The sequence below is a fragment of the Schistocerca piceifrons genome, chromosome X (genome assembly GCF_021461385.2).
Source record: "Schistocerca piceifrons isolate TAMUIC-IGC-003096 chromosome X, iqSchPice1.1, whole genome shotgun sequence".
In the NCBI taxonomy this organism is placed as follows: domain Eukaryota; kingdom Metazoa; phylum Arthropoda; class Insecta; order Orthoptera; family Acrididae; genus Schistocerca; species Schistocerca piceifrons.
Genome location: NC_060149.1, coordinates 72,475,974 through 72,489,283, shown reverse-complemented (window position 1 = coordinate 72,489,283; position 13,310 = coordinate 72,475,974). Strand labels below are relative to the sequence as shown.

The following is a 13,310-nucleotide window of genomic DNA, read 5'->3' as shown; positions in this document are numbered from 1 at the left end:
AAGTTGCGTCAGATCGAAAGACTTGCACCCGGCAAAAGGTGTACCCGACGGGAGGCCCTAGTCACACGACATTCGTTAATTCCACGCCAGATTTCACTGGACTGTCCTGGCATATACGTTCGTCGTACGTTACATATAGATTGTTGTGGTTACTTCACACAGTCTTGTTTTTCTGTTAGCACTGGCAATTCTACGCCGCTGCTCTCGGTCGTTAAGTGAAGGTCTTTGGCCACTGCGTTGTCTGTGGAGAGAGGTAATGCCTGAAATTTGGTATTCTCGGCACACTCTTGACACTGTGGATCTCGGAATATTACTTTCCCTAACGATCTGCGAAATGCAATGTCCCATGCGTCTAGCTCCAACCACCATTCCACGTTCTCGTGCGGCCATAATCATGTCGGAAGCCTTTTCACGTGGATCCCCTGAATACAAATGACAGCTCCGCCAATGCACTGCTCTTTTATACCTAATTATGCGATAGTACCGCCATTTGTACGTGTGCATATCGCTATCCCATGACTTTTGTCACTTCAGTGTATGCCAAACTGATGATGTTCGTAGTCTGGAATATATTGTAGTATCAAGTACATTGTTCGCTAAGCACTTAAAAAGCTCTCTGGACCAGCGTTTTTAATTATTTTGTATTTTTTTAGTGTTTCAAGTTAATTATCCTTCAGCTATTAATAGTATTAGTTTCTTTTCTGAGATTCTCGCCACTCAATATTATTTTGTATTTTCTGTGTAACTTGATATTATAAGCGATACTTCTTTTTTAAATATAATGTTATACTTCCATAATTATCCCATCTATTGCTATCGGTTTCTCGTCAACTGCAAGTCAATCGTTTTGGCTGGTAATGTGTAAGTATAGGTTGTATAAAGGTGAACCGATATCTACGCACTCATATGTCACAAGGTGATTTCTTGCACGCCAACAGTACAAAACGCCTCTAGAAAAATTTCGTCCTGTACATATTTTCCGTAGAAAACTGGCATCAAAGAAGGGAAATCTGCGAACAGTGGAATGGCGTCAGAGAAAGAAAATCTGGGAACACTTGGGTCACAAGTCCGACAAGTATGTTCATTTAATACGCTGTATCTCTTCTCCCCCCAGCTAGTGTAGGAGAGCGGGGGATAGAATACACGAGTTCAAGTGTTCGATTCCAGAAATAGGTGATTTTTTTTTAATTTCTAATTTTGATCTCCCCAAGAATTCCGTATTGTTCATTGACCCCTGAACGATATCCATCGCGCAACTACAGTTGTTTATAACTGAGAACATAACAATTATTGCCTAGACATGCCAGAAATATTCATGAAGAATAATAATCAGTTAAAATTAAATTACATATCATCGGACAGAAATAACTACAAAACATGTGGACATGTTTAACATGTATACTACTTTGATTAATAGCTGTCAGTAGTAATATTTTAAATACGAGGGTGGTTTGAAAAGTTATTGGAACGGAATAGAAAAAAAGTACTTACGTCAATGAAACTTTTTTAGTTTTCAATGTGCTCTCCTTGTACATTAATGCACTCGGTCCAACGATGTTCCAGTTCCTTGATCCCATCTCGAAAATGAGTTTCCTCCAGGGTTGCAAAATAGTTCTCAACTCCGGCTATAAATTCTTCGTTTGACGTGAATCTTCGTCCACCAAGAAAAATTTTTAGTTTTGGGAAGAGATGGAAGTCTAACGGAGCCATATCAGGTGAATGAGGCTTGTGTGGCAACAATTCATACCTTAGGTCGAGTAATTTTGCCATGGCCACGGCACATGTTTTTGATCCAGCGTCAAGAGTCGCGGCACCCATATTTCAGACAATTTTTTCATTTCTAATTCTTCAGTTAAAATGTGATATACCCTTTCAGATAACATCTGGCAAGCGTGAGCAATTTCAAACATTTTCAATCAGCGATCCTCAAATTCAAATGGTTCAAATGGCTCTGAGTACTATGGGACTCAACATCTGAGGTCATCAGTCCCCTAGAACTTAAAACTACTTAAACCTAACTAACCTGAGGACATCACACACATCCATGGCCGAGGCAGGATTCCAACCTGCGACCGTAGCGGTCGCGCGGTTCCAGACAGAAGCGCCTAGAACCGCTCGGCCACAGCTGTCGGCAATCGGTGATTCTCCACGGCCATTTTATCCACTTCTGCAATGACTTCTGGAGTAGTCAGACATCTAGGCCGACCACTGCACGGATCATTATATAAGCTCTCCCGACCAAATTTAAATTCATTTGTCCACTTTGCAACAGTTGAATATGAAGGAGCAGAGTCCCCCAGTGTATTCTGGAAATCGGCATGAATGTTATTTGCTTTCATGCCTCTCTTTACGGAGTACTTAATCACTGCTCGAATCTCAATTTTTTCCATCTTCGTAAATCATTACGCGGGACCAACAACAGAGCCACGTCACCACCACAGCTCTCTTCCAAGAGCACTGACGTGGCACGTGTTTACAGGCAACAGTCCAATGAATATCACGTAAACAACTCGTTGCACTAGCGCTGACCTTTCGTGGTGATTCTGAGATCTTTTCAAACCACTCTTGTACACTATCAGTGACAACATGCCTTTCATTGTACTCTCATTTCGGTTTTTCTATTAAATAATTGCTGAATTTTTGTAAGACCTGCTGTTATTTCTTTATAACGAATAAGAAGCCAAATAGCTTATCAAGCACTATAAATGTAGAAAACAAGAAAAAGTTGCATGAACACCCGATTCGAACTCACGAACTTGAGTTTTCCAACGCAAAACTTTACCCATGGCACTAACCGGGCAGCACTGCTGCGCCGCTTTGTGATTACAGTCTTGTTAATTGCCTTTCTCTGACATCCAGTTTCTATTGAAAATATGCACGGAGCAAAATTTTATTAGAGACTTTTCGCACTGTTACTACAGGGTCCAGCAAAAAGATCTCCCGTATTTGAAGAGGCCACTGTGTGATTTGTGGTGGGGTTACTGAGGTATTGATCGATAGCGGTGTACATGCCATTTTCAGCAGGCCCATTGGCTTGGCTAAGTGAACATCGTGAGTTTGTTGTTGAGGGGTTGTGATTAATATTCAGCGAGCATTTCGCATTCGGTTCGAACTTGGCCAACGTGATCCCGTTCCTGACAGAAAAACTATTCACATTCTGGTATCAAACTTTAGAGCTTCGGGTTCTCCACTGAAAAGAAAATCTATTGGCCGACCTCGCACGGTGCCAACGTCGGAAAATTTGGTGAGTGTGAGAGCACCCGTCGAGCAATCTCCGAAGTGTTCAGCACTTAAACATGCTGCTGCCCTAGGATTGTCTGATAGGACCGGTTGCATGGAGACCTTCACATGTACCCCCACAAAATGATGGTTACCAAAGAGCGAAGTAACAGAGATTTTGAAACTAGCAAAGGAAATTCTTGAGAACATTCCCTCAGGCGCTGTTTTAATTAGTTCTGAGGATGAACACTTCCCCTTATCCGACACTGTAAATAAGCTAAATTTCCGCTACTGGGCAGCAGAAAACCTTCAGGACCTTCACCAACGACCACGTCACAGCCATCATGTGACAGTGCGCCGTTCTAAACTATATGTGTGGAGTCCGTCTTTTTTGAAGAATATATCGTAACAGCAATGGTTAATTAAAATTACTATTGTCGCATGATAAAGACCTAAGTTAAACCAGTTTTTTGGACATCATGAAGAGGGAGAGGTCTGGTTCTAAAAATAGAGAGCCACAGCTCACACCGCTCGGCGTTCTCTAAAACTTTTGAGAGAGTTGTTTCCTGAACGTCTTCCCTCTTCGCGAGAAGACATCGCCTGGCACCGAAGGCCACACGATTTATCACATTGTGATTTTTTTCTTTGTGAGCATTTAAAGGCTCAAGTGTAAAAACATCGCCCCATAAACCTGCAAGCACGTAATGAGGCAATCATCCGGGAAGTGTCTGCCGTTCCACAGGACATAACACGAAAAACTATGGACAACTTCCGGAAAATGGCTCGTCATCGTGTCACCAACGAAGGAAGCCATTTACTGGACATAATTTTTAAAACCAACTAAAGTAAAATCGAATGGTACTTGTTTTTCACAAATAATAGTATTTTCTGTGTATCTTTTGTACTTGTTTGTAGCTACGTTTTGAAACATGGGAGGGGCTCTTTCCGGATCCTGTATGTAAAGAATAGTGCTGTGGCATCCGAAAGCGCTATTGTTTAAAGCAAAACGTTGGAAAATGAAAGTATTTGTAGAAAAAAATCGTATTGTCAAAATCAAGAAACTTTCCAACTCAAGCTGGAGATATAAGCCTTCGAAACACATCATGGAGAATAAACGTGACTGAGAGCAACTTAATTGTGACCCAGAAGCGATATCGTATTGAGTAACACACAACAAATGAAGGATGACTGTTTTGTATCTCTTCCAAAACTCACGCTGTTTCTAGCAATTTGTTTATGTGTGTGCTACAATTGGTCATCAGTTGGTAAACATGCCTGGCAAACAGTACGGGACACAAACAGTTGCAATTACAATTTTCAGTTTTCTGCAACATGTTACACAAAACTACAGCAGCGACTGACGTCGATACTTCTAATTAGATAGTTTTCGTTCCCAGCCGTTAAAACAGTTGTTTGCTGGAACATTTTACAGGCATTATTTCACTTCATCGCAGCAGGTAACATGAAATAATGTGTATCGTTCTTTGCAGGTCGGAATATTAGGAATACAGATGATCTGGACCAGAGATGGTGAGGCGGCCCTCATGCAAGCTCGTGCTGACAAGAAGATTATGTCAGAGACCAACAACAAATTTCTAGAATTGCTTAATACCCTTATCGACCAGACGACCCGTGATCTTACCAAGTTAGAGCGGATCAAGTTCGAAACTCTCATCACTATACATGTGCATCAGCGGGACATTTTCGACATTCTGGTGAGTATCATGTGCATAACATTATCCTCACTTTATTTATTTATTTATTTGTTTATTGTTGTTTACTAAGAGGTAGGAGGAGTTCAGTTCTTAGAAGAGTAAAACCTATATGGACTTGTCTAGAAGCTAGATAACGAATTCGAAACGATCGTATGCGGAAGATATCTCTTCAGACAAATTTCCATTGCTCTTAGTATACCTTTGGCTAGTCTGCTACTTTTCCAGTTCGCGAGATGAAACGTTTTCGAATCAGCAGAAATTTGGCTTTGAAGTCAACAAAATATTGCTTTTGTAACGTTGTTACACTAAGCAAAATACCATAAATCAAGTATCAGCATCCGTAAAACTATTTTCATTACAATGCATTTTGAAGTAGTCGTGTTGTGTGTTTCGTTAAAATCGATAAAGTACCGTGGCGTCACAAAGTTCACTATAACCACGAATGAAAACACAGACAGCTAGTTGTATGGTATTAGGATATTGTCTACGATAGGTGTGTGAAATAACCAATGCCACATACACATCAGAAGACAGCGTGTGCTTCATTTTGCAGAAAGAATTACGTATGGGAAAGGTTTATGCCGGAAGAGTCTTACATTTATTGAAGTTCCCGAAAGGAAGTGGGAAACCATATGCTAGGGGTATTTTTAAAAGAATCTGGCTAATTTTTTCACCGATTAGCGACGTCCTGTGAGTCATAGCTGCAACACATCACACAGAAACGAAAAATCAGTCAGAGCAGAGAGCGAATGTCAGTGGCTCTGCTTCATAGAAAGCAAAATTCATTTCATCTGCCGGAAGTTGGATGATCTGACGCCACGGTGTTCATCTTTGACAGGCTATTTAGGTATGTCCGATTCGAAATTCGAGATTCCACTATTTTACTCTTTGTGCTGTTTTCGCAGTATCTGTGACTGATTGTGTCGAGGACTGTGTGTCCCGAGATATATTGCGTGTTTTCCAACGTTTGCGAGCGGCGCGCAAAATTCGTACTATACCGTCAGTTGCAAATTACATTTATGCTTCGCATAAATGGCATTTGCAAAAATTTCGGCAGCATTATCGTCGTTCAGACACTCGTTCCCCACACATTTCAGCTGGTATCTACGAGAATTAAGGTATATTTTTGAGAATTTTCGGAACGTTATGAGTTGCGCGTAGCGTATTTCGTAATAAATCAATGGTTGGGAGTTACAGCTGCGTATTCCGCAAATTTTGGCAGTAATATCTTGTCCGGATGTGATCACTGCAGTATTTCAATATTTTTACTCGTTGAATTGTTTGTTCTATGTCAGTGTTTGAAATCTTACTATCGCTGTGTGCAGAGTATCCCAAAACAACACCGACAAAGCTTAGTATGTTGTGCGGGATAGCATACTGATTGGTTATCAAGAGGGATCCCATATCCGAAAGTGCACAACCCCTTAGCATCCGTGTACTGTGGGTGAAAGGTATGAGACTACTAACATTACTACGCATGCGCTACATACACCCCTTGTGCCCAACCTACTGTGGACCGTGGTCTGCCAGTGCAATAACGTTGTTGAGAGCAGTGCGACATGTACCAGCACACACCTGCTGGAATGACCGACATTGTGCTTGCATACGGCGAAGCAGATTGCAATGGGAGAGCTGCTGAAAGATTGTATGTGGAACGTTTTCCAAACAGAGGTACACCGCATCATTCCATGTTCGCGGCTCCTCAGAGACTCCTCAGAGAAGACGGACTGTTGCTCGTAGGTATTTTCTGCCTGAGATGAGTCCATTGTACAGTAAAGTAGTAGCACTTCGCGCTTGATACTTGTGAATACGATCCACAGCCTACTGCTTGTTCTCTGATAGGTGCCAAAACGTGATGCGGGTCTTACACGCTCAGCTCGTACATTACAGTTGGAGTAGGACGTGCTAACAATGTTCGAAGAGGACCTAGCCACCAGCACTCGGCAGGTAGCACCGGCGCTGTACACGGGTAAAAGTGCCGTGTGACGTGTTGTCCATGAACACCGGTTCCATCCATACCATCTGCAGGAAGTACAGGCATTATGGGCGAAGGACTACCCACGAAGGATGGAGTTTGAATTAGCACAGCGGTATTTAAAACAATGCGTACTCCAGCCACTATTCCCGAGCTTGGCACTATTCACGGATGAATGCTCGTTTACTAGAGACGTCATATTAAACTTGCACAACAGGTATGTTTGAGCCGATGAAAATCCGTGTGCGCAGCTGATTCAAAATCACCAGCACAGGTATTAAAACCTGTGCCGGGATCATTGGTGATCATATCATTGGGCCATATTTAGTACCAAACAGACTAACAGTAGTGATCTACCTCACGTTTATTAGAGGTCTCTGTTAAGTTGCTGCACTTCAACTGTTTAATACAAAATGTCGAATCACAACACCTTCAGCGGTCTAAATTTCCAGTTTTTGTTTTATTTGAGCAACCAGTTTCAGTGCTATATTAAGCTATCTTCAGGGCCCCTGACCGAAGAGTGGGAGAATCCCACCTCTGGGCCAGTCAAAATATGGGGCTGCATTCAGTGAGTAGTTCCCGTAGATCATCACGACTGAAGGGATCGCTGTGCGAAAATCTACGGGTACCAGTCACCGAATGCTGGCTTCTATTTTGACTGGACCGGAGATGGAACTTTTCCTATATTTCGGTCAGGGGGCCTGAAGATGGCGTATTGTAGCGCTAAAACTGGTTGCTGAAATAACCTAATAACAGGAAATTTGGACGCTGAAGGTGTTTTGATTCAACTTTTCTATTAGAGATGTTTTTCCTACCGTATTGGATGTACTGTTATTACATTTTCGGATGGACATGTGGCTGCAACACGACGGAGCTCCAACCCAAATTGAAGTCGGTGTGCACAATCATCTCAACGTCGTATATCCCAGCCGATGGGTTGGTTGAGGTGCATCAGTTCCATGGGCAGCACAGTCGCCAGATCTGATACTTCTATACTATTTTCCGTGGAGTAATATAAAGGGTGTAGTGTATGGCACACCTGTAACGTCAGGGGAGGACCTTATTGCTCGAGTCCACGGAGCGACTGAAATACTTAAAAGACAGCCGCACGTATTCGGTCATGGGATTGAGGCTCAGCACCGCCGATGTTGGCTCTGCATTGACGTAGGAGGTACGGAGTTCGATGCACGTTTGTAGTGCACACGGCGCGATGTGCTTCTCACGTTGATTTGTTGACATAATGTGGAACGTACATCCATCTCAGACTTCGACACTTCCCCAACGCCCAAGTCGTGCTTTTCCGGATACGGTTACTCTCTTGAAAACCGTTCAGTATGTCTTCCTGCACAACATACTAAGCATGGTCGTGGTGGTTTTTCTTGGGGAGGGACTCCATGTACACAAGGTTCTCACGATGACGACTGCTGGGGCATAATATTGTGTTTCGCACATATTATAACTTTCAGATCGCGCTCCACTTAGTTTATCTCTTCAGTACTAAAGCATGTTGTCCTCATCGTTGCATATGCATTTTTATGCAAAGCTGTTAGAGAGCATAACCGCGACAAAAGTCCGACGCACGAAATTAACTTCAAGCAATCAGAAAAATTTAACCGAGGTTTTTCTGTCATTACCGAGCGGGGTAGCGCAGTGGCTAGCACACTGGACTCGCATCCGGGAAGATGACGGTTCAAACCCTCGTCCGGCCATCCTGATTTAGGTTTTCCGCGATTTCCCTAAATCACTTAAGGCAAATGCCGAAACGGTTCCTTCTAAAGGTCATGGCCCCTTTCCTTCTCCATCCTTCCCTAATCCAAGCTTGTGCTCCGTCTCAAATGTCCTCGTAATCGACGGGACGTTAAACAATAATCTTTTCCTCCTCCTCTTCTTTCTGTCGTTTTAACATAAACCAATTTATTGAGCATTTTAGCTTCAGTTCTTAAAGCGCACTTACAATCGTTATAGCGTAACGAATTCAGAAATAAAAGAGAAAAAGGAGCGAGATTAATTTAAAGTTATTTACTATATAAATTCAAGGTGGAGGGAGAGAAAGGAAAAGAAAGGGAAGGAACTGTTGATGTCAGCTGCACCAGGACTTTATGTGTAATCAGCGGCGATGAGTGAAAATATGTACCAAACCGAGGTTAGAACCCGGTATCTCCTGCTTAATAGGTAGTTGCGTTTAGCACTGCGCCATCCGGACACGGTGTATATCGCAGGTGCATGGACTACGTCGGCACTCCTCACGGCCAACCCACATTCTCACCTAATGGCACCTATCCGAGGTCCCCGTCCATGTCCTCCATGTTCGCCACATTGAAATTCCCGCAGGAGATCGAACGTATTTGTGCATCCACACTGTAGGTGGTGGGTTCTTTGCACTTCGAGGCGAATTAATTATACGAATGCGTGGTGTCTTTGCTTTCCCACGTGTCATTCATTTGCATGAATGGTTGGTTGGTTCGGGGGAAGGGACCAAACAGCGCGGTCATCGGTCCCATCGGATTAGGGAAGGATGGGGAAGGAAGTCGGCCGTGCCCTGTCAAAGGAACCTTCTCGACATTTGCCTGAAGTGATTTAGGGAAACCACGGAAAAGCTAACTCAGGATGGCCGGATGCGGGGTTGAGCTTTGTAAAACTGATTCGCCTTGATGGGCAACAAATCCACCACCTTCAGTTCAGATACACAGATACATTCAACCTCCTGCAAGAATCTCGAAGTAGTGAGCATGGAGGACATGGATGGGGACTGAGGATAGGTGGGAATGACGGTTGTCTGAGAGGTGTGCTGAGATAGCCCGCGCAGGTGCGACAAACACTGTATGTGGGTGATACTGTGGCTAAAGCAACTGCCTAGTAAGCAGGAGATCCCAGGTTCGAATCCTAGACTGGCACACATTTTAGCTTGTCGCTGTTGATTCCGCATCAAGTCCTGATGCAGCTGACATCACTAACTCCTTCACATTACTTTCCTTTCTCCCCCTCCACCTCTAATTTACTTAATATGTATCACAGCTGCAGATTTCACATGGTGTCTGTTCTTTCTGACATGTATGGAAGAACATATACCACACCTTAGTATAATTAAAGTTACTTGTTTACTCTTCAGGTAAACACTGCGCTAGCTATAATAACGTCCCATTGTGAATGCTGTTTTTAGCCAGGAGACGTATTTCGAGATTTCTAATAACAATGTTCTATAACTTTAGAACAAATTTCATGTATTCGTACATCCTATCATTCCCAAATAGAACTAAAATTATTTGCTCATGCACCACTGATGTACTGTATTCGCAGATGCATAAACTCTAGAACGCATATTGACGAGACATACTAAATAAATACCGTTCCAAGTGTCATTTTATAACGACTGGTTCTTGTTTTACAGTGTCGCTTGAACGTCAGACACGCAAACGACTTTGAGTGGCTGAAGCAATGCCGATTCTATTTCAAAGAAGATGTCGACAAGACGTGGATTGCAATTACTGACGTGACCTTCACTTACCAGAATGAGTATCTAGGTTGTACCGAGAGACTCGTAATCACACCACTAACTGACAGGTAAAATCAGTTGCTATCCATTTCATACACACCATTATCTATCAAAAAATAGGCAGCACAGCTGATAACATTATTTCGACCGCCCATGAATACCCAGAGAACGCAGTATGCTATGTAGACGCCAATCGAAAGATCGAAAGGCCTGCTAGTTCTTACTACTGGTATGTTGATCCATGCTGTATACATTTCATTCCATAACTGCGCAATGTCTTATGTAAGACCACCATTAGGGTCCCATGCATGCTCAATGTAGTCCAGAGAATTAAACGGAAAACTTGTAAACACTCTTCTAATCAATGTCGACATTTTCAGCCCCATCTTCTTTCACTTTTAAAACATCTAGGACAGAGTAGCCAGTCTACACATAGGATTGAAGGAGATTTGCTGGAAATGGTTAATAATTAAGCGACAAAGAGAATCCTCCCCTTGAGTGAGAGCGTCCAGCGCCATGTAAACATTTCCCAACTTGTGGGGGGTCCACAAGTTAGTGTACTGTTTCTTTAGCTTTACAAAGCAGAGTTAAACCGTTTGACGAAACAAAGGACGGGACTTACCAAAGGAGAAAACTGTTTCTCAAGGCTCACGTACGTAACGTATAATCTCAAACTTTTTCCTACAAAGCACAGTTTCAGAGATTTTTTATTTTTTTATTTTTTATTTTTTTTTATTTGTGATAAGTTCCTATGGGACCAAGATGCTGAGGTCATCGGTCCCTAGGCTTACACACTACTTAATCTAACGTAAACTAACTTACGCTAAGGACAACACACACACCCACGCCCGAGGGAGGACCCGAACCTCTTACGGGGGGAACCGCCCGAACCGTGACAAGGCGCCTAAGACCGCACGGCTACGCCGCGCCGCAGTTTCAGAGTTCACTGAACTGCTATTTCAGGTGTAAGTTACGTCGACCCTGTTTTGCATCAACAGTGAGATGCTCTGTTATTGAAAAAATTCGCATCCGACATTCCCTCATCTAAATTCACTGATGGACACCATTATAACTACGCCTCCACATTTACAACTACATGTATAAACAGAAAGCCATTGTACAATGTATAGAGGAGGGCATTTCATACTAATATCAGCCTTTTCCGATTATGTTCCATTGATGTACGGATCGATGGAAATATTATTGGCAATATACCTCGATACGCACCCCAATCCCTCTTGTTACTATGTTATTGGTAGTACAAACACTATGTATAATTTATCAGACATACATAAGCACACACAAATGATAACTTCAATGTTATTACTGTTCAATAGTAGGGTATCTGCAACGCAACTACAAAATGACTTATACAATGTTAATGAACATTCTGTTGCTGCGACACAAAACCATAATTTCCATTTCAGGTATAACACTACCCAATCTGTTCTGGTTGACACTAAGTCCGATACACAATAAAGTCAATCTCCAGAAGTAAATACTGTCCGTAGCTGAGCCCATTACCGACATCACTGGATGATTTAGGCTGCAGTGGCTGTTATACCCGTGGAATGAAGACTCCTGATGAAGAAGTCAGTGACAAATGTAGACAGTCGATTCAAGACTGTCGCTAACTCGCTGGGGCACTAGTTAAATAGCCATACAGATTATTACAGGGAATCTATATGAATGGCTGTGATATGGTGCTCATTGGCTTCTGAGATGGAGTGATGTCATCCCTCGGCCTGTTTGGTGCGTGGGACAGAGATGCACGAGGTAGTATGTCTGCCCTTAGCGTTCTCTGTGGAATGCCACCAAAGTACTCACTTTGCTTTCATGTTGGCTGAACCTACACACCGCCCATGACAGAAAGCTCGAGAAGAGAGGTAAAGCCTCTCCTCCTTATGCTGATGCTGTGGTTGGTGGACGAGATCCACCTCTGCCTGGCCTCCGCGCCATCTCCGGTGGACTCCGAGTACATTGGTTCTGATGGTGGTAGGGTGTCAGCACTGGTAGGCTGCAGTTCTGCATCTCCCCCTTCCCTTCTGGGAGAGAAGCATTGTCTCCACTTGAAACTGAAACAGAGCTATAATTTCTGGAACGAGAAAAAGAATCAACCCATGGTCGAACTTAATTCACACTTTTGCATCGGCTATCCCCTTCTGCTATCAGTATGACGTACATCACAATGCTCAGTAGAGAGATCACAGTCCCAAGATATCACTCCTATGACGGTTCAAATCCCCGTCCGACCATCCAGTTTTACTTTCTTTCGTAATATCCCTAAATCTGTAAATGCCAGGATGGTTCCTCCAAAACGGCACAGCCGATTTCCTTCCCAATCCCTGAAGCAGTCCTAGCTCGTGCTCCGTCTCTGGTGCCTTCGGTGTCGTTCCTTCCTTCTTGCATGTCATATCTCGGAATAGGAGACATTGGCACCCGCCTTAGAATGCCATTTTTTTCCTCCAAATCCATTGGCGATGATGCTTCCTCATGGATGAGATGCAGTGAGGAATAGAAGTATCCTTCTCTTCCGTCTGGGCAGCACCTCTGTGGGAGATATGTTCTTATGGATAGAACATCTGTAAGAAGAAAGAAATATCAGCAAGTTGAACTGTACTCAGCAGTGAGTTTTTCATTTGAGCCTTGAATGTCCGGACGAAGTTTTTTGCGACCCCATCAACTCCAGATGAAATGGCGCACTATGAAGGTGCTTAATACGATGAGCCACGCAGAAAGACTCAAATTCTTCAGCAGTAAGCTAAGCCCCATTATGTGTAATAACAGCTGTTGGGAGCTCTTCCACTGGAAAGATCTGTTTCAGGGCGCAGATTTTTTGGGGACACTGCCCATCCTGACGATGTAAGGATAGCTAGTGTGAGCGTCCACGATAATAAGCCACTTAGAC

General features: G+C 43.1%; 1 protein-coding gene across 1 annotated transcript in view; it reads left to right on the top strand.

Moving 5' to 3' along the window:
* LOC124722180 (dynein axonemal heavy chain 5) overlaps positions 1 to 13,310 on the top strand; it is an 843,802-nt gene that overhangs the window by 401,556 nt on the left and 428,936 nt on the right. The window contains exons 33-34 of the mRNA XM_047247380.1: positions 4,710 to 4,934; positions 10,298 to 10,470. Coding sequence (XP_047103336.1) covers positions 4,710 to 4,934; positions 10,298 to 10,470 — 398 coding nt within the window. The remainder of the gene's footprint in view (positions 1 to 4,709; positions 4,935 to 10,297; positions 10,471 to 13,310) is intronic.